This window comes from Nicotiana tabacum, chromosome 11 (genome assembly GCF_000715075.1).
Source record: "Nicotiana tabacum cultivar K326 chromosome 11, ASM71507v2, whole genome shotgun sequence".
NCBI classification, from domain to species: Eukaryota; Viridiplantae; Streptophyta; class Magnoliopsida; order Solanales; family Solanaceae; genus Nicotiana; species Nicotiana tabacum.
This window is the reverse complement of record NC_134090.1, coordinates 50235816-50258662: the sequence shown is the minus strand read 5'-3', so window position 1 is coordinate 50258662 and position 22847 is coordinate 50235816. Positions and strand designations below refer to the sequence as shown.

General features: G+C 40.2%; 1 protein-coding gene across 1 annotated transcript; it reads right to left on the bottom strand.

Annotated features, from left to right (window-relative positions):
• Positions 1-232: 232 nt before the first annotated feature.
• Positions 233-1941, bottom strand: LOC107814761 (pollen-specific protein C13). The gene is made up of 2 exons (XM_016640220.2): positions 1584-1941; positions 233-767 (listed from the first exon to the last, which is right to left on the bottom strand). Exons 1-2 carry the CDS (start codon positions 1726-1728, stop codon positions 436-438), a joined length of 477 nt encoding a protein of 158 aa, XP_016495706.1. The 5' UTR covers positions 1729-1941; the 3' UTR covers positions 233-435.
• Positions 1942-22847: the final 20906 nt, after the last annotated feature.

The window sequence follows — 22847 nt, the reverse complement described above, 5'->3', positions numbered from 1 at the left end:
AAAAACTTAGCAGTTTAATAATAAGAGTGTGTAGAAACATTGTATTGTACATTCATAGGATTAGTATATATGCAGATAAGTTTTAACTCACAATCACTCCCACCCCCTAGAATGACACCAATCAAGGCTTTTCCCACTATAGGCACTTCAACAGAAGGATGTGAATGGAAATGACCTGTGGGGCAAAGATTTCGCTGGAATAAACAATTATTGTAGAGATCAGAAGCAACAATTTTAAAGAGCCATTAAAATTTAACTCAAAGACTAAAAAACAACATAACACTTGGAAGTTGAACGTCCAGAGATACAATAACAAAGATAAAAGTATGAAGTTTGATGCCTAAAGCATCATCAGCAACATCATAATAAGAATAAATATAAGCCCTAAACAATAAACATCAAACAAAGATTCATAGTAACAAGTCATTTGTTCCTTCAGTATTGGTCCTCAGTCAACTGGTATTGCTGGAGGATCCGAGTGCAGGCGGAAAGAGGCTCATCGGAGAGGAAACCCATGTTGTTGGCGTAACGGACATCAGAGATCATGCCATTGTTGCGGGTGAGGATGACACGGGCACGGTCACGACCACCATTGGGTTTGCCACATCTTTTATCAGAGCTCTCGACGAGCACAACATCGCAGACATCGTCTCCACAGTCACGGTCGACCAAGATGTTGTATTCACCTTGTGAGTTTGTCACACCGCCAATTGTGTATGTGATTTCGTTGGTCACCCTGTTTCTGCACTCAATTTTAACCTTGGATCCTGTCCAACATAGGCACAATTTATCAAACTATAATTCGAATGTCGATTCCATAGCTTATAAAAAAATCATTTTCTTGAGCATTTGGAATAAAAGTGTGATAAGAATCTGAACATCCAATCTAAAATCTTAAGACAAGCGGTGGAGTAGCTAAGGGCCATTTAGACTCTTTCCGAAACTCTTGAGTTAACCTACGAGGAATAGTGTAGCAATATCTAAACTTATTGATTAGGAACATCAACACGTTAAGTTCCCAACCAGGCAAATAAACAACAACAATGTACCAAGTGTGGGGTTTGGGTAACATAGTGTATACATAGACCTTAACCTTATCCTAAGGTTGTGAAAGTAGAGAGGTGGTTTCTAATAGAAAAAACTCGGCTCAAATTAGGCAACTAAGCACATACTACATTTTGCGCAGGCATAGGCAATTGAAATAGCTACAAAATAAGCTAATGTAGCAAGAAATTAACATTTCTTCAAACATTAACTCAAGAAATATTTAACTAGAACAAGATTAACAGCACAAGGACATGAACTTTGAGCTGTTTCTTAGCAAACAAATACTCCCTCCCTTCCAATTTATGTATATTTTGCATAAAAAGGTAAATTATTTCTAAATATAGAAAGGGGTTGGCCCACAATAAATTGAAAAGGAGGGAATATAATATCAACTAGTAGTAGATCTATATGCTAGATCTGCAAATGGGAAGTCAAGAAATCACAGAAACTTGAACAGATGTTGAAAGTGGGAATAATCAAAGCAAAGAACAGGGAAAATGCAGAAGGATAAAGAAAAGTGAGGATTGATTGTTTACCAGCAAGGTACTTGGTAGCTTCAGTCTCAAAGCCACAGCGGCAAGTGTCACAATAACATTTACCCTTAACAAGGAAAGGGGAAGTGGCAGCTGCCAAAGAAGCAAAGAGTAAACAAAGAGCAACGAATGCAACCAATCTTGCCATTTCTGGAACACCTAAGGAATTTCTCTAACTTTGTTTCCTTGTTGTTCAAGTTGTAATGAGAAAAAATTTAGGGAAAAGAGAGGAAAGTGGGAAGTGAATATAATGGAGAAAGGCGTCGGTGGATGGGCTGGCAAACACAAGTAAAGTCACATGGGGGCATGAGCATCAACTGAATTTGAACAATAAAGAAAAGCTACAAAACAAAAGCGCGTCTTACGCCAATCTTCTCTACTGCCATTGCTATTTAATTCAATGCTTTCATTAATTTCGGTCCGTGGGTTCCACCTGCCCCCTTCTCCTTACGCGGAGATCTGTGTTCAATTTTTGAGTTGCTTTTACTCTTCTATTACTTCTAGTGCTATTTCCATGAAAAACATTTTCATTTTTTTTTTTTGAAAAATTCACTTTTTCATGAAATCAGTATTTGGCTATTAAATTTTTAATTTTCACTTGAAGATAAATTTTAAAAAATTTCAAAAATTTGAAAAATTTCAAAAAGTTATGTTTCAAAATTTTCACTCATATCACTCACAAAAATTCAAAAACAACCCAAAATTATATTCATGTACTAACACAACTCTAATTTTCAAATACTATTTTCATTTAAGAAAAAAATTCTTTTATTTCGAAATTTTACAATTCTTATATCCAAACGCCCACTAAATTTACTTAACTACTGGTGAGTTTTTTTGGGTTTCTCAAACGGTGTCCGATATCCGTATTTGGGCTCGACTAAATAAGGATTCGCGTCGGGGAGTCCCCATTGGAAGGTAAAGCGCTCTCTATCAAAGGTGACTTCATACCCAGGGTTTGAACCCGAAATGTTTGGTTATGGATGAATGAGTATTTATCACTCCACCACAACCTTATTGGTTTACCGGCGAGTTAAAATAGTGTTAGCTGCTTATTGATAATTATTAGTAGTACTACTTCTTTGAAGAGATCTATTCATTTTTTTACCGTACATCTTATCCTTCTCGGACCTTACTTATAAAATTCTTACCGAATTTTTATTGTTCTTGTTGGTGTAAAGTAGAGTTGATGCAAATAGATTTCATTAAGAAACTTTATTTAAAATAGCATAATTGTAATTTAGAACTATATTTTTTGCTAATAGTGAAAAATGTAAAATAGAATGCAAAACCAAAATGAGCGACCATTTTCATTTAGTAGTCTTTCAAATTATTGACAAGATAAATAAGAGTTAAAGTTTATATTGGTTATAAATATACTTGCATGGTTAATATATTCTGCATTATTCAATTTACTTTCCAAGAAGTTGGGTGTAGATTTGAAGAAGTATTCCGCAACAGCCCCTCCCCCACCCCAATTGAAAACCAACAAAGCAATAGGGCAAAAAAAGGTGGAGTGCCCACCAATTTCTTTTTATTGATCTTTTAATATTTATTTTTCTTTTTATGTAGCGTATAGAGTTAGTACTTGCCATATTGTCCGCTATAATCATTCAAAAATTATGATGCAGACCCCACATTTATGTAATTTCGGATGCTTCCTTACAATAAAAAAGGAAGTTAAAACCAAAAGGAGAACTTTCCCTAACTCATTCTTTGACACTTGACGGACATGAGTTTGATGAGAAAGAAACTACAAAAAATAACCAAATAAATTGGATTTGTGTGTGTGTGTTTGGGGTTCTAAGTAGGCATTTGGACATAAAAATTGTAAATTTTGAAACATAATAATATTTGGTGTTAAGTTGAAAAATGGTACTCCTTCTGCTTCAATTTAGATGACACATTTTTCTTATTAATTCGTTTAAAAAAAAGAATGGCACATTTTTACTATTGGAAATGATTCATTTTTAAGCTCTTCATTTTAATCATTTTACCGTTGATGAGAAGTTTTTATAACCACACAAATTTTATGACCCCACAAAGCTTTTATCCCTTAGCTTTTCAAATCACAAGTTTCAAAAGTCTTAAACTTCATACCGTGTCAAACTGCCTCATCTAAATAAAAATTGAGGGAGTATTTGAAATTTTAAATTATGTCTGGACATGCATTTCACTTGAAAAAAGATTGCAGTTTTGTGAGGGGAAAAAGTTTTTCTGAAAATTTTGAAAAAGTGGTAAAGATCACATTTTGACCACTCATTTTCAAAAAATTACAAATTTTCGTGGAGAAACATATTTTCCAAGTTTTTTTAAAATAAAAAGGAAATACTTAACGGGACCAAAATTTACGGATTAACACTTAACGATATTATGATTGTGGCACCACATTGAGAGTTTGACACTTTAATGAAATTTTTAGCTGGTCGATGTTTCATCAAAATAGTAATCTGTGGCAGATTAGTGATATACGTAAATGACAAAACTACTATTAAAAATACATTTTTTCTCCAGCAATATTTTTTTTCTTTCCCCCCTTCTTAATCTTCTTATAATGTATAGGGTAAAATATGTTATGTCACGATTGCATAAGAGAATGACAAGTGGATCCGAAGGTAGAGGATACTCAAAATTGAAGACAATTGTTCCATTTGTCACCGGAAAGGATGACGCTCATAAAGATGCAATAAATGTCTGTCACCCGGTAGCATTTAATGAAGAATATTCTACAACCCTTAATATACTTCCCGTTACAAAAGGGATATGGCATTATGCCTGTCGTTACACATTCTTCAATGGCCCTCATAATTGGCATTGAAGAGGGGCTTGATGCTAGGTCCTTATTCTCTCGGTATAACTATAAATAGTGAGCTCTATTACCATTGTAAGGGGATCTTTTTTGGAAAACTCATGCTATGATTAATAAAAAGCTTTATACAATCTTACTTTCTTGTTACAAAAGGGATATGGCATTATGCCTGTCGTTACACATTCTACAATGGCCCTCATAATTGGCATTGAAGAGGGGCTTGATGCTAGGTCCTTATTCCCTAGGTATAACTATAAATAGTGAGCTCTATTACCATTGTAAGGGGATCTTTTTTGGAAAACTCATGCTATGATTAATAAAAAGCTTTATACAATCTTACTTTCTTGTTCTTTGGCTTCATCACTGTTGTATCTGGAACCTCTGCCACCGGAATTACTGTTTGTTGTGATTTCATCTTCATTTCAAGGCTAAGTATTGCATATTTCTTTATCTCAGGATCAAATTAATTCACTTGTTTAGAAACCATGTATAAATTCAACTGTACCGTTTTACGGGTAAATAGTTTGGTACCCACCGTGGGGCCTAGACAGCTGTGTAATTAAGTTGATCCTTGCCTCTTTTACTAACGTGTTTTGATTATTTGTCTTAGAAAGAATCATAAGAAATGGCAGATAACGGTGTTAACAACACACACAATCCTGAGGTTCGAGGAGACCATCCTCATCTCGAGGATTCAATCAGTGATACCCACAATGAGGGGAACGATGTCACGCCGGTCCACGACTGGTGATACCCATGACATGTTCGGGAGACAACTCCCGGTGATGCTGAAGAAGAGCTTGTTGTTGATGCGGTAAGGGTCCTACAAGAGCAACAAGCGATCATTCTGGGACATCTCACACGGCAGGATAAGGTTATAACGGAGTTGAAGCAGGCGTTATCGGGGGCTTCTAATAATGCGAATAGACGACCATTTCGAATGCAGCAAGAACAACATTATGAACTTCAACCCATTTGGCCTTAGCCTCTTCAAATTGAACCCTCAATGGGGCAATCTCTCGACTTAAGGTCTCCACTTCCTGCTCACTTTGCTGCAAATTAGTTTCTAACACAACAGCCTCGACAGCTTTGGTTTCCTGCTTCGAGAGGCGAATAACGTCTTGATCCCGTTCAACCAAAAGTTGATCCCGCTCGGAAGTAAGTCCATCCCTTTTCCAAATCAACCTCTAAAGACCCTCGGAAGCAAGAAAGTTGGCGTACGCAATAAGAGGGTTGAATTCAGGATATTTTCAGACAAAAACAAAAGAAATGACAAACGAAGTAAAGAGCGCATCCCTGCGGCATTGTGTATTACATTGTTCAACAGGCACTCTCCCGAGAGAGGCTGTATTTTTCCCAGTCTTTCTCTGAAGCCAACGGCTTTAGATAGTTAGCAAGTTTCACCGTCCGGGATAGCAAATTGCGTCCGATGGAAACTGAAAGAGTAATGTTCCTCCTCTTTTGCGGATCTTCTGAGGGGGCACCATAACTTGCCCCGAATTCTCATAAATTGGAGACTACAGAAGAGAAATATCTTCTTCTCGGAGAATGAGGCAGGGGGAGATGATGTGGCAGTTATTGGCGGAAGAGCTGGTGAAGAAGGTGATGAAGCTAATGGCATTGAAAGATGAGAGGCAGCTGCATCAAACTCGGTGTTGGTTGTTGTCTTCTCATCAACCGAAGACGGTAGGGGCCCTGTACTACGATTAAGCAATGAGAGTTGGCATTTTCTACCATTTCAAACTCCCCCAGGGTACCAAGATATCGTCCTCGGTTGGTGTAACTAACTCAACATGTTGAGGATCTTATTGAGATGATAAGGATCGTCGTCTTCTATGTAGAGAAGCTTCTTCATCACTAGCTTCTCCATCATCATCGATCAACACGGTGTCTATGACTGGCCTAGGCGGAGGGCTCGTCACTACGACTTCCGGAGATGACTCGGGGGCGGTGTTCTTCGCTTTCTTATTCTTTTCCCCGGCTGCGAAGGAACGCTTTCTTTTTGGTTGATTGTTCTCCGGCCGGGGAATCCGTAATGAAACACGTGTACTCGAAGCAGGACTAAAGACACTTGTTTGAGTAAGCACCTCCTGAAGCAGCCTCGCCGCATCAGTAAGGTCAACCAAAACATCCTCCTCGGGGACGACAATTAAGCCCTGGGATAGACCTATATTCAATAGGAGAGAAGAATCAGACAATTTTCTCATAAGAAAAGGTAAGGAAATGATTGTCACACCTCCTTTTTCCGCGCCCGAGGGGGCGCAGGGGAGTTTTTTCCAATTAAAGGACAATCGAAACGGGATTTGTTTTTTTATTTCAGAGTCGCCACTTGGGAGATTTAGGGTGTCCCAAGTCACCAATTTTAATCCCGAATCGAGGAAATAATGACTCTATATTATAGTCTGCGTACCAGAAATCCGGATAAGGAATTCTGTTAACCCGGGAGAAGGTGTTAGGCATTCCCGAGTTCCGTGGTTCTAGCACGATCGCTCAACTGTTATATTTGGCTTATTTATCTGATTTTAAATACAATATGAACTTATGTGCAAATTTTAACTGTTAACCGCTTTATTATTATTGTTTTTACAAGAATGTGAACATCGCTTAAAATATATCTTTGGACTGTGTCACATGAAATGCACCCACAATCCGAAACATATTTTATTTGATGTTTTAGGATTTGGATTTGGGTCGCATGAAATGCACACCCGAGTTTAAGAAAATTAAATTATTAAAGACGCGCCTAAAGCGACTATCGCGTTATTATTCTGCGAAGGCCGTAAAATTCGCTAATCGACCCTCCTGAATTCTAAGTAATTTTAAACAAGTATTTACTGAGGGCCCCGCGATTTGTATTTTTTATTCGGCGAGGCTCATCTCATTCTTATTTTTTTAAATAATTTGCAACGTCATGGAAATGCATCCCGGGCCACGCCACAATCAATGCGCCCGTGACTAGAGACATATTTCGACTCCGTTGAGATTTGGATTTGGGTCACATAAATGTGCACCCGAGTTTAGGGAGATAACATTATTAAAGGCGCGCCTAAAGTAACTAGCGCATTATTATTTTGGGGTAAGGCCGTGAAATTTACTAAACGGCCCGTCCCGGAATCTAAGTATTTAACACATATATTTTGCGAGGGCTCCTCAATTTGTACATTTTTATTTAGCGAAGCTCGTCTCTTTTTATTTTTATTTTTATTATTATTATTTATTTATTTTTAAAGGATGCCATTTTAACGCCTTTAACAATGCTAAACCTTACGGCTTCTTCACAACTACAATCTCATAACTTGTCAAGATTTGCTAAAAGAAGTTAAGCGAATGAGTGTTTCGGGCGTAGCAACAACAGGTACTAATACTAATTTTGTCCAAATAAACTAAGACAATAATAACATAACACATTGAACGTAAATAATAACAATACTAATCTTGGGACTACTAATACAACTAAATCAAATGACATCAAGTAATCAATAATAATATAACACAAAAATGAACTAAAATGCATACGGTGAAACATAAGCAGAAAATTATCATATCAATTGATATATTGACATTGAACGTAAAATTTCTTTAATCCAATACATCGAGGCTTACTAACCTGAATAAACAGAAACGCATAGAGCCATGGACCAAACCTCAACGTCGACCTCACCGAACAAACTCGACGCGCCGGACCTCGACGAACAAAACAACCTCACCGGACTGAAGCAAAGACTGAGCTACTCAGCAATGCAGTGACGCAGCAACAACTGCTGTATTTCAACGCAACAACTGTTGCGTGAAGCTGCAACATAAGGGGTCGTTGGAGATGAGGAAAGGAGCAGCTATGGTGGGTCGTTCGTGTGGTGTCGAGGAGCTGGTTGTTGCTGCGTTTGGAGAGGTCGTTTGGGCAGTTGACGACGGGGGGTGGTTGGACGACGCAGCAGCCGGAGATGGTTTGGGTGAGGGTTTTCGTTGGTTTTGGTCGTTGGGACAGAAGGAACGGAGGGAGCTCTTTGGGGTGTCGGAGGGTGGTTGTTTGGTCGTGGGGGAGATGACAGACTGGTGGTTTTCGGACGTGAGGCTGGTAAAGCTGGGACGGGCAGCGTTGGTGGTCGACGTCCGGACTGGGACGACGAACAGCTGAGGTCGTCGGGGTGCAGCGATGAAGGGAGTTTAGTGGTCGTCCATGGTGGTTTTGAGGCAGCAGGTTGACGGGGGTGGTACGTGGGGGTGCCGGAAGGTGGTGACTGGTTGGTCGCGATGGCTGGAGCTTGGACGTGAGAGAGTGGAGGCTATGGCGTTGTGGGTGTTCGTGGTCTTGGGGAGTTTGACGTTGGTTTAGGGTGGTTTTCCAGCGTTGATGGAGGTGGTGGTGCGACTGAGTTTTAACTACGACGGGAGGGGTGCTGCTGGCGGGTGGTCGATGGGATGGAGATGGAGTTTGGGCTTGACAGTCGGGTTTGGACGTGAGGATGGGGGGAGCTCTTTTAGGGTTTGCTTTCTTTTTTCTTTTTGAAGAAGACGAGTGTACAGTACTTTTTCCAAAAATTTTCAAATCCTTCCCGTTCCTTTCCCCCCTCAAGTTTCCTTTCTTTCTTCTTTTATCAAGAAGAAAGACCAACAGTCCTTTTTCTTTTTTTAAAAAAAAAAATTCCCAGTCCGTGTTTTTGTAATGCAATGCCCATGAAAATGAGCCCCACGCGTGGTGGGGTTCGAGGCATATGTCCCCCACGCGTGGTGGGGTTCCCCATGTGTCCTGGACACGGTTTATTATGGGCTAGGTCCGAAAATTAGGCCTAAAACCGGGTAGTTTGAACCCGAATATTATTCTTTTGCCCGGACCCGAGAAATAGAAACACGTTGCTTAACTAGTCCTATGTAAGCAAAATAACTACCAAAAATAAGACTAGTATTTAAACAAAACTATATCTTTTTTAAATATTTTTCAAGGTTTAAAATAGCTACCAAATATTAATAAAACTATTTTTTGTAATTTTCGTTTTTAAATGTTAAGATAAAATATGAGGTAATATTTTTGTATTTTTTCAAAGTTAAAAATGCCAATAAAACTTTAATAGAATTATTATTTTTGTATTTTTTCGAAATTATATAAGGTACAAAAATAAAGTGCAATTTTTTGTATTTTTCAAGTTTATGAGAAATACATAAACTAAAATTTATATATATATTTTTTTGAAATTTTCTTTTTGCAACGAAATAAAGTAAAATAGTTAAAATAGCTATACTAGACCCAATTTCACATATTTACGCTAAAAATGTGAAAATTCTCGGGGAGGGTCAAAAATCACGTGCTTACAGCTGCCCCTCTTTGATTGGAAACACGAAGAGTTTTCCGACAAAGAACGACTAGACGTGTTTTTGACCCGACCATTACTTGGACGGACTACACTTAAGGAAAAGGGGGGAATGTGACCGAGCCCTGGTATCTGAGCTGCCTACATATCCTTGGTTATACAGGAATCAGGCCACGTGTAGTTCGGGATATGAGAGAGATAGTGAAGTGTACCGAGGTGGAGAGCCGATCAAGGTGCCGTTCCGTTGAGGTTCCGGTCCGCGGTCCTGTCATTACAACAAAAATGAAAACTGAAAAAGACTAGCTAAACCTATCGCTACTTGTTACAAGGATTCCTATCTCTTAAGTCTTCTGAAACTTGGTCTTGAGTCTTGAATGGTGCTTCATGCAGACTTTGGATCTGAACCTTGATACTTGCTAGTTGTAGGTGCTAGTTCTTGAGCAAACCACATTCGCTCTCCACTTCCGTAATCTGGGTTTTTTTCTTTTTCTTTTTCTTTTTTCTTCTTGTTTTTTTTCTTTGTTTTTGTGACCAGCTTCTGTTGATCATCCCAGACTATTGATTCGCGTTCTTGAGGCGAGCTTCTTGTTGCTTCTGTCTTGGATTGAGTGCTGGGGATTTTTGTTGTAACCTTCTGCTTTCCAGTGGGTCACTGCTTGATCTTGAAAAATGTTTCTCCGTTCTACAGGCGGACTCCTGACTTCGACACGTAACAACCTCCGTTCTACAGGCGGGTCCCTGACAATCAAAACAAACAAAACAAACAAAATTTCCTAACCCAGTTTGTACTGGGAAGATTTGTGAGTCGTTAGCAAAATCGTAACTCACTTACACTACTGATGCAATGATGAGAGTAAACTAAAGACTAGGCTAGGATGTGCATCTCCTATGAGTAAAACCAAAACTCTTGCTAGCAAATGTGTTTGCTAAAATAAAAACCTCAATAACTCAAACTAGAAAGTGTGTCTTCTATGGTTGAATCGGAATGAGCTAAACTAGGAAGTGCGTCTCCTAAGGGTGAAAACTTCAGTGACTAGAACTAGGAAGTGCGTTTCCTATGAATAAAATCTCGATTAGGAAGTGCGTCTCCTACGGGTAAACTTCAAAAACTGGACTAGGAATTGTGTCTCCTATGGTCGAACTTAAAATGAATCAAACTAGGAAGTGCATCTCCTAGGGGTGAAATCTCAATTCCGGAAGTGCGTCTCCTGAAATAAAATATAATCTAAAAAGCCAAACTCGGGAGTGTGTCCCCTAAAGCAAAAGTATAACCTGAGTGAACCAGACTAGGAAGTGTGTCTCCTAACAATGAAAACTTAATTCAGGAAGTGCGTTTCCTGTGCATGGAATTAAACTTAGGAAGTGCGTCTCCTAGGGGTAAAACTAAACTTTAGGAAGTGCGTCTCCTACTGGTGAAACTTGCTTTAGGAAGTGCGTCTCCTATGGTGAAACTGAACTTTAGGAAGTGCGTCTCCTATGGTGAAACATATCTTAGGAAGTGCGTCTCCTATGGGTGAAATGAACTTAGGAAGTGCGTCTCCTATGGTGAAACTGAACTTTAGGAAGTGCGTCTCCTATGGTGAAACTGACTTAGGAAGTGCGTCTCCTATTGATGAAACTTGCTTAGGAAGTGCGTCTCCTATTGGTGAAACTTGCTTTAGGAAGTGCGTCTCCTATGGTGAAACTGAACTTTAGGAAGTGCGTCTCCTATGGTGAAACATATCTTAGGAAGTGCGTCTCCTATGGGTGAAACTTGCTTAGGAAGTGCGTCTCTTATTGGGTGAAATAAACTTAGGAAGTGCGTCTCCTACTGGTGAAACTTTTTAGGAAGTGCGTCTCCTACTGGTACAATGGATTTTAGGAAGTGCGTCTCCTACTGGTGAAACTTGCTTAGGAAGTGCGTCTCCTACTGGTGAAACTTGCTTAGGAAGTGCGTCTCCTACTGGTGAAACTTGCTTAGGAAGTGCGTCTCCTACTGGTGAAATATTTTTAGGAAGTGCGTCTCCTATTGGTGAAACTGAACTTAGGAAGTGCGTCTCCTATGGTAAAACTGAACTTAGGAAGTGCGTCTCCTATTGGTGAAATATTTTTAGGAAGTGCGTCTCCTATTGGTGAAACTGAGCTTAGGAAGTGCGTCTCCTACTGGTGAAACTTATCTTAGGAAGTGCGTCTCCTACTGATAAAACTTGCTTTAGGAAGTGCGTCTCCTATGGTGAAACTGAACTTTAGGAAGTGCGTCTCCTATGGTGAAACTATTCTTAGGAAGTGCGTCTCCTATGGTGAAACTATTCTTAGGAAGTGCGTCTCCTATTGTGAAACTGACTTAGGAAGTGCGTCTCCTATTGATGAAACTTGTTTAGGAAGTGCGTCTCCTATTGGTGAAACTTGCTTTTAGGAAGTGCGTCTCCTATGGTGAAACTATTCTTAGGAAGTGCGTCTCCTATTGTGAAACTGACTTAGGAAGTGCGTCTCCTATTGATGAAACTTGCTTAGGAAGTGCGTCTCCTATTGGTGAAATATTTTTAGGAAGTGCGTCTCCTATTGGTGAAACTGAACTTAGGAAGTGCGTCTCCTATTGGTGAACCTATTCTTAGGAAGTGCGTCTCCTAATGGTAAAACTGAACTTAGGAAGTGCGTCTCCTATTGATGAAACTTGTCTTAGGAAGTGCGTCTCCTACTGGTACAATGGATTTAGGAAGTGCGTCTCCTATTGGGAAAAACTGTTCTTTAGGAAGTGCGTCTCCTATTGGGTGAAATAAACTTAGGAAGTGCGTCTCCTACTGGTGAAACTTTTTAGGAAGTGCGTCTCCTACTGGTACAATGGATTTAGGAAGTGCGTCTCCTACTGGTGAAACTTGCTTAGGAAGTGCGTCTCCTACTGGTGAAACTTGCTTAGGAAGTGCGTCTCCTACTGGTGAAACTTGCTTAGGAAGTGCGTCTCCTACTGGTGAAATATTTTTAGGAAGTGCGTCTCCTATTGGTGAAACTGAACTTAGGAAGTGCGTCTCCTATGGTAAAACTGAACTTAGGAAGTGCGTCTCCTATGGTAAAACTGAATTTTAGGAAGTGCGTCTCCTATGGGTGAACTATTCTTAGGAAGTGCGTCTCCTACTGGTGAAACTTGCTTAGGAAGTGCGTCTCCTACTGGTGGAACTTGCTTAGGAAGTGCGTCTCCTACTGGTGAAACTTGCTTAGGAAGTGCGTCTCCTACTGGTGAAATATTTTTAGGAAGTGCGTCTCCTATTGGTAGAACTTGAATTTAGGAAGTGCGTCTCCTATAGTAAAACTAAACTTAGGAGGAAATGCATCTCCTATGGGTAAAACTGAACAAACCTAGGAGGAAATGCATCTCCTATGGGTAAAACTAAAACTTAGGAGGAAATGCATCTCCTATGGGTAAAGACGTGGAATGTATGCCTCTATTATCTGGGCGGGCTCCCAATTTCAACACTTGAAATAAAAGACTGAATGTATGCCTCTGTTATCTGGGCGGGCTCCCAATTTCAACACTTAAAATTAAAGACTGAATGTATTCCTCTGTTATTATGGGCGGGCTCCCAATTTCAACACTTAAAAAATAAAAAGACTGAATGTATGCCTCTGTTATCTGGGCGGGCTCCCAATTTCAACACTTAAAATAAAAGACTGAAAGTATGCCTCTATTATCTGGGCGGGCTCCCAACTTCGACACTTAAAAATAAAAAGACTGAATTTATGCCTCTGTTATCTGGGCGGGCTCCCAATTTCAACACTTGAAAGTAAAAAAAGACTGAAATGTATTCCTCTCGTTATACAGGTGGGCGCCTGGTTGTAAAGATATGAAAAATGATATGCCCGCATTATACTGGTGGGTGACCTAGAACAGAAATGAAAAGACAGAAATGTATTCCCGCATTATACTAGTGGGTGACCCAGAACAAAATGAAAAGACAGAAATGTATTCCTCTTGTTATTCAGGTGGGCGCCTGTCTGTAAAGATATGAAAAATGATATGCCCGTATTATACTGGTGGGTGACCTAGAACAGAAATGAAAAGACAAAAATGTATTCCTCTCGTTATTCAGGTGGGCGCCTGTTTTCAAAACTTGAAATAAAAAGACTGAAACCAACATATCCTATTTGAGGGCGGATGAACCCAACAGATCCTATTTGGGGGCGGATGAACCCGACATATCCTATTTGAGGGCGGATGAACCCAACATGTCCTATTTGAGGGCGGACGAACCCGACAGATCCTATTTGAGGGCAGATGAACCCAACATATCCTATTTGAGGGCGGATGAACCCGACAGATCCTATTTGAGGGCGGATGAACCCCACAGATCTTATTCGAAGGCGGATGAACCCAAAATATCTTTAAGACTTGAAAATGTCTTACCTCGAATACATGCTGGGGATTGGGATGAATTTTCCTTTTCTACCTTCCCCAATTTTTATTATTATTCTTTTTTTTATTCCTTTTTTGTTTTGTTTTTGCATAGCTTCTTCCTTCAAAGACTACCTCCCTTGATTTACTTACTTGTTGGGGGGTAAAATGTTATCAGCTGGGGGTACCTGACTTCCAGAAAATTTTCTAAATGGAAGGAAAATTTTCTGCCCCAGTTTGATAATATCCCTTGTGGCATGCGTTTCTGCATCAATGCCATTTCCTTTACCTGTTTCAAATCAAACAAAGTTGTTAGTTTAAAACATGGTGGTTGGTTGTGATACTCCCAACGGGATGGCCTTTTCTTTTTTCCTTCCTTGCTTTGCGTTGCCCAACTTGTTGGGGACGATTTTATTTGCTGGGTACAATCCCTTTCTGCTGGGGATATCCCTCTTCTTTTGTGGCATAGCTCGGAAACTGGCATTTCCCCGACCTTTTAGTCTAGTATGGATTTCGCCAAATCATACTCACTGCTTTCCTTACTTTGTCCATGGGCCTTGGCCTTGAGGTTTATAACTTTTGATAAAGGCAACGGTATCCCTCTTGACGCTTGTCAATCCTTTTGTCAATTCCATTTTGCTGGGGATATCTTTTTTGACACTGGCCTCGCACTTGTTCTTTGCTGACTATACCACTTGGAGGTACTAGTCAGATCTCATCTGGCATAATTGGAAAGTTGATGGCATATTTTGAAGTCATTTCATACTTGTTCTGACCGGACAGACTCTATTGGGGAAAATTTTTTTATGAAAGGAGAAAGATAACAGAAACAAAATAAAAGACAAAAGAAACGATGACTCTTTTACAAAAGAAACTATAAATAAAAACCTATCAAACGCAGATACCGACTCTAATGGCCATGACATGCGTATGTGGCCTATCCTCTGCCGTCAATCATCTTTTTAAGATCTTCCATTGGCGATTCCCCCTCTGATTCTCAATCTTATTCGACTTGTAGTGCCCGAAGGGTTTTCACTATCAAGTCTCTCTCATTTTTGGCTTTTCTCTCAGCTTTCATCGCCTTATGGTGCCTGTGAAGGTTTTCACCAATAAGACTCTCTCATTTGTATCACTTTCCAGCTGGGAATTTGGAGTGTTGCCGGCATGACTCTTTTTATTGGAGATTAGAGTCCTTTCTGTTGTGGAAACAGAATGTTATGTTCGCCGGTAAGAATCTTATTTGTCTGACTTGGCATCTTTTGAAGACTGGTCAGAAGGTCTTTCTTTGGACCGTAATGTGGGTTTTGGATAGGGCTAGAAAGAAAGGGTATAAAAGGCTCAAAAATGCATTAATTTTGGGTTATTAGTTACAACCTTCGGAATTAGATTTATTCACAATAAACGCAACATTTGCCCCAGTTTCTTGCTTGGGGATATTTTAATTGATTTTTTCATTTTTCAAAACTATGACCGAGCCGTGAAGCGCCTACGTATCCTCTTTGAGGAATCAGGTCAAACGTAGTTCCCAATTCCTCTTTTTCATTTAACTTTCCCTTTTTTGCTTTTTGTTATCATTTTTCTTTTCTCTTTTCCTTTTCTCATTTTCTTTTGTCGTTTTTTTTCTTTCTCTCTTTTTCTTTCATTCTTCTTTTCCCGTTTTGTTGTTTTCTTTTCTTTCTTTTCTCTTACCCGCCATGCTTGCGTATTTTATTCGTTGCTACTAATTCCGAACGAGGGGTACGAAAGAAAATAAATAAGGCTCAAAAGGGGTAACGAAGGATAAAGTGTTTGGGTAGCTGAACAAAATGCCTTCGTCATTCCAGTCTTCAAAATATGCCAAATGCAAACAACACGATTTAAATTTGTAGTCTCTTCTGATGGTGCTGGACTTGACAATTATATTCAACATCTGTTTGTTCATTTGTCACTTCTAAAGCACCGTTGGGCGACACTCTCATTCTCATTATTATGAACGACCCTCATGCCAATTTAGGCGAATCTTTCTTTAACGATTTTCTTTGTGTTTAACTTGCCCCAGTTCCACATGACTCGGGCTCCAAATAATCTCAAACCGTCCTTATTTCTTTAAATGGTTTGATCGCCTTTCTGGGGTTTTATGATTAACTTTAAAGACTAGGCTCAACTGTGTGCGCATGTCATGTCACTAGAATCGGTGCTGAAAAAAAATGACATAATGACTACACAGAAAGATGACTGGGAATAATCAAAGACTGAATTTTTTGCATTGGACTGAACAAATGGTTTTAAAAACAAAGCAAACCGGAATAAAATCCTAAACAACTTGGACAAAACTTAAACAAAACCGCTATGACAAAACGGAAAGATAAGCGGAAAGACATTGACACAAAACAAATCCGAATTACAATCCTAATAATCCGAACAACGGAAATGACAACAAAATAGACCATCACAGATCCTTTCCGGTTGACCCAAAATGGAGTGTCTTTCCAACTATCCAAGCACGGCATCTCCGGCTGACCCAAAATGGAGTATCTTCCAACTGCAAAGCATGACATTTTAGCCATTGAGCTCTATATCAACATTGCCAAGACCATCCCCAACTTCAGTATTATCAACATCAATCAACAAGTTCTCAAGATGATTCGCCTGCTCCCTGTCACTGTCGTCGATCACAATTGCCCCTTCCTGAATCATTCTTTCGATTTCCTTTTTCAAAGAACGACAATCTTCAATGCTATGTCCTTGGACATTAGAGTGGTACATGCATCGTACAGCAGGATTGAACCCTTTTGCATATGGATCTGGAGTATAGCCAAGGAGCGGCTCAATCAGTCCTGAAAGCTTTAGCTTTTCAAACAAACTTGCGTAGGACTCCCCAATTGGCGTGAAATTGTTTCCTTGCCTTTGTTTTCCCCCATGCCCCTGTTTTCTAGGGTCGTTGGGTGCTTGAAAACGTTGTGAAGGCAAGAATGCATTACGTGGTGCTGGCTCTCGCCAGCGGGGGTGACCTGATAGTTGACCCTGCGACCGGACCTTGTTCGGAGGATAATATTGAGGCGGATTATATGGAGCTCGGGGGCAGGCTTGGGCATGATGGTCTGAAAAGAGTGGCTCTGATGGTGGATAGTAGGGTTGTGGAAGGTTGTATGGAGTGTGGGGCCTGGGCTGGTAGTGAGGGGAAGGACCTCTGAATTTGGACCCAGTACCTGCTTCGACTGATGCGACCTCGAGCACACCTCCCGCGCCGCTCTGAATAGCTTGGGTCGTTGCCTTGAGCGCTGAGTAATTTAGGATTTTGTCAGACCTTAGGCCCTCCTCTATCATGACCCCTATCTTTACCACTTCATTGAAGGATTTCCCAACCGTTGTCACCAAGTGACCAAAGTAAGTTGGATCAAGTGTTTGCAAGAAGTAGTCCACCATTTCTCCCTCTTTCATGGGAGGATCAACTCTGGCCGCTTGTTCTCTCTAGCGGAAACCAAACTCACGAAAACTTTCCCTGGGCTTCTTTTCAGTCCTCAGCAATGTGAGACGGTTAGGGACTATCTCGAGATTGTACTGGAAATGACCTGCGAAAGCCTGCGCCAGATCATCCCAAGTATACCACCTACTGGAATCCTGCCTGGTATACCATTCTAGCGCAGATCCGCTCAGACTCTGGCCGAAATAAGCTATTAGCAGCTCATCCTTGCCGCCTGCCCCTCTCATTTTGCTACAGAATCCCCGCAAATGTGCCATGGGATCACCGTGCCCTTCATATAAATCAAACTTAGGCATCTTGAACCCAGCCGGGAGTTGGACGTCTGGGAAAGGGCATAGATCTTTGTATGCTACACTGACCTGGTTGCCCTGGGGACAATAAACCCAGAACCACTGGTTCAGGGTTAAGAATTCGAGCTTAGTATAATTGTTATTATTTGGCTTTATTTATTATCTGATTTTATTACATGTTTTGAGCCTAATGTGCTAAATGCTGCTTTTACTGCTTTGATATTGTTTGAACTGTACATATAAACTGTGCCGAAACCCTTCTCTTCTCTCTTGAGGAGCGCACGCTGGTCGTGGCTTCTTTCTGTTAGTGTCATATGCCAAAATAGAACGAGGATTCGGAGGAGTTGCAAAATCGGATGGCCTTTTGGTTACCGGTACACAGCTCCCATCCTTGGCTCGAGTTGTCCGCTCGGGTAAGCCAGGTCTAGAACAAACACCCAGGTTCTGAACTTAGTATAACAAAGCCACATGCCGGATCCCTAGTAGGAACGTTTATTTGCATCATGTGCATCTGACTTAGGGGACTCAACACAGGGGTTGGGTCCGTCTAGGACAAGCAACCTGAAAATAATAGACCATCTTTGGCATCTTATGTGCTACATGTTGTATTTAGTCAAGGGCGTATGGGTCATTTGGTCATTTCTAGCATGATGTTATTTTAATCAAAGCATGGGGAACATTTGTGGAATCCAAGAAGCCTTGGAATTCCCTATGTCCCCCACGCTTGCTTTTTGGGAAAGCACATGGGGAACATTTGTGGAATCCAAGAAGTCTTGGAATTCCCATATGTCCCCCACGCTTCATAGGTTGGGAAAAGCGCATGGGGAGCATTTGCGGAATCCAAGAAGTCTTGGAAATCGTTATGTCTCCCATGTCACATTTTTGAAAGAAATAATAAATATAAAAAATAAAATTACAAATAAAAACAAAGCATGAAAATTCAAAAAAAGATTTTGTATGTTGTCATCATTTTCCACATATAAGAAAATCGTGAAAAAAAGGAGAAAATAACAGCATAGAAGTCCTAGTAGAGTCGAAACTCTGACGAAATTTTGAAAATAAAAAAATGTCTTGTTAGTTTTTTATATTGAAAGCAAAGGAAAAATAAAAATAATAAAAAAAAAGAGGTCATCATTGTTCTGTCTGGTTTTTTTAAAAAATATTAAAGAAAATAGTTTGTTTTGCCATTAAATGAAAATGAAAAAGAGTTTGGTTTTTTTTTTAAAAATGTTTTATTTTATTTTATTTCGCTTGTCTATGAAAATGCCAGAAATAAAAATAAAAAGAGTCCGGCGTTGAATGTGATTTTATTATTTGTTCCAAAAATAAGTATATATATAATCCAAAAAAAAATTTCAAAAGAAAGTTCAAAATTCAAAAAGATAAAATAGATAAATAAAAATCCGAAAATATTTTGATTCTTCTTTAGAAAATTCAAAATTCAAAAATATTTTCTTCTTTTCTTTAGAATAAAAAAAAACGAAAATCCAAAAATATTAGTCTTTCTTTTAAAAAGAAAATCAATCAAAAAATAATATTTCCTTGCTTCTTTTAAAGTAGTTCTTTTACACGGAAATTCAAAAAAAGAGTTAGTTCATCTGCTTATTATTATTTGCCTACTTATTCTTATTTGCCCGAACTACGCGGGTTTGATTCTCACCGGATGTGAGATACGTAGGCAGCCCTCATCGGGTCCAACCCCACCTTCTCAAAAAACAAAGGAATGTTTTATGTTTTTCGTTAATTTGTTTGTTTGTTATGAGTAAAAAATAATAGTCTATTTGATTGTTGTGAAGAAAAACAATAATAAAAATAGAAAATGGAAAAGGGTCTTCTCAAAATAGTTTATTTGCCCGAACTACGCGGGTTTGATTCTCACCGGATGTGAGATACGTAGGCAACCCTCATCGGGTCCAACCCCCTTTTTGCTAAAAAGCCAAAAACAAATAATAATGAAAAAAAAAAAACATGTCAAGTTTTTATTCATAAATAAGTCGGGTGATGTCCAACTTCCCCTTTTACAAAAAAAAATATAGCAAAATATATATGTCAAATTTCATAAAGAAGCCAGGTGATTCTGCGTTGTCATAAATAGCCGAATGTTCCCGAAAGGGACGCCGGAAGGCTGACTTTGCATAAAACAGCCACCTTTTGGGTCATGTTTAGGAGTTTGGTCCAGTTGACCCGCACAGCCTTAAAAATCTTCGTCCCCGAGGCGCTGAAGGGCCGTGTTTGCAACTCCACGTTTTCATTGTAATTTGAAAAAAAAACAAAGAGTCAGCAGTTAGGTGAATACCGTTCGGATTTTTGGTCAAAAAAAAAAAACCAACCCAGCTTCGGCCGCGTCTTAAACCGTTCTTGCCGAAATAGCCTTAGAGTATCTTTCAGTTGTCGAAAGGTTATTTTCGTAAAAGAACGGACAAGTTTGTAAAAGTGTCATAAAATAATCCTCCTCGGCCTCGAATTCATGTGGAATTTGGAAGGGGCCACGTTTGCAAAAATAACCGTTCGGTTGCATTTGTCAAACAGAGGAAGGGGGTCAGCCTTTTGTTTTTGAGTTTGTAAATCTTTTGATTAGAATATGTGAGTTGTTTGATTTTCAAGTTTGCAGGTCATCTTCAAACCTTTGAAACCTAGTTTGTTTTAAAATTTAAAATGTGTATTATTGTTTAGCTTTTATTGGTCCGAACTACGCAAGGTCTGATTCATGCGGGGTCATGATACGTAGGCAATCTCCATAAGATTCGACCACAACAAAAAGAAAATGGAAAAAATCAAAAAAAAAAAGGAAAAATGAAAAAATCGAAAAAGAGAAAAGAAAAAATGATCGAAAGAAAAAGGAAATACAAAATAAATACAGGGGTTCCCAAAGTACTTCAAAGGGGCAAATAAGCAAGTCGGGGTGACGCATGTTGTTTAAAGCAAAGCATGTTAGAAACGGTTAACTGCCTAGGGGCATTGCATCCTCAATGTGTTGTTGTCAAATCTGTTAAACTCTAAACGCTAACAAGTTTGTTGTTTTCCGAATCTCAAACAGTTAGTTGTTAAAGAATTCTGGCAACACACCCTTACCAAACTATATCCAAAGGACCGATAACAACAAGCATGACTACTTCAGAGAATAGTACCGAGGAAGAAAGGCCGGTGAGCCAGCTGTTAAAGGAAGCAATGGAAAAGATAGAAAGGATGGGATTAGAGATGAATGCAATGCAGCTAGCTCTAGCCAAATCACAAAAGAGCCCTGAGCCGTTGGGGCACATGCCGGAATACCCTCACTCCGGCCCTTCAACAAGCCATCCGAATCCCCGTTATCATCAAGAAAGAAGCCCTCATGATTCCCAAGCTCCACCGCCCCATCAACCTCTCCCAATACCAAATGTTCCGACTTATATGGGACCCACATCAGCCACCTTGCAAAGATCAAACAGCGAGCCATTACTTCAGGCTCCCGATACGCAATACTATCCCCTTGAGCCTACATTCCATGCCCCCGAACCACATGACTACAATCCACATTTGGAGGCACCGACCGAAATTGAAAAGCCGGTTAAAGCCCCAGAACAAGATGAGGTATTGAGGAAATTCAAAAGCCTGGAGCAGTCCTTCAGGAACCTGCATGGATTGGGCAACCAGGTCAGCATGGCCTACAAAGATCTATGCCCTTTCCCGGATGTCCAACTCCCGGCCGGGTTCAAGATGCCTAAGTTTGATTTATGTGAAGGGCACGGTGATCCCATGGCACATTTGCGGGGATTCTGTAGTAAAATGAGAGGGGCAGGCGGTAAAGATGAACTGTTGATAGCCTATTTTGGCCAAAGTCTGAGCGGATCGGCACTCGAATGGTATACCAAACAGGATTCCAGCAGATGGTACACTTGGGATGATCTGGCGCAGGCTTTTGCAGGTCATTTCCAATACAATCTCGAGATAGTCCTGACCGTCTCACGTTGTTGAGGACCGGGAAGAAACCCGGGGAAAGTTTTCGTGAGTTCGGGTTCCGCTGGAGAGAGCAAGCAGCCAGAGTCGATCCTCCCATGAGAGATGGAGAGATGGTGGACTACTTCTTACAAACCTTGGAGCCAACTTACTTTGGTCATCTAGTGACGACAGTTGGTAAATCTTTCAATGAAGTAGTAAAAATGGGCGGTATGATCGAAGAGGGACTCAGGTCCAACAAAATCCTGAGCTATTCGGCAATTAAAGCAACCACTCAGGCCATCCAGAGCGGCACTGAGGGTGTACTGGGGAAGGAGAAGAAAGAAGATGTCACGACTGTTGAGTCGGGAGCATGGTTCGGATCTAGAGGCTCGTCACCCTACTATAGCCACCCACGACCCTACCACCAAAATTACCCCCGCACTCCATATAGCCCTCCACAACATTATTACCCACTGCCAGATCCCCATTTTTCTGTTCATCATGCACAAACCTATACCCACTCTCCAGCACACGCACAATGGCGTGCACCGGCTCCCCAAAATACATACCCACCTCCACCAAACATATATCCACTTCCGAGGGCCTATAGAAATCCTCCAGGGTCAGGTTTCCGGGGGAATCAAGCTTTTAAGAATGAGAGGAAGCAGAAATATACTCCGCTGGGAGAATCCTATACTACCGTGTTCCACAAATTGAGGCAGTTAGGCCTATTGAATCCTATTGAGCCCAAATTACCAAATCCCCTTCCTGAAAATCTTGACCCTTTAGCAAGTTGTGAATATTGTTCGGGGGCTCCCGGACACGATACTGAGAGATGTTGGAAGTTGAAGAATGCCGTGCAAGAGCTCATCAACACAAATAGGATCGAGGTTCAGGTTCCAGAGCCGCCAAACATTAATGACGATCCGTGCCGGTGAAAATAGTTCCAAAAAAAAAAATCAACAATTGGACGGCTACTCCTCTTCCTATCCGAAGGGAGTCTTGGTAGTGGGCTCTGATTTTTCTTTCTTGTTTTGGATTATTGCAGAGTTGTAATCCAGTTTTGTTTTAGTGTGAAACTCTGTTATCCCGTATTTTTATAAAGTGAAAGCTTC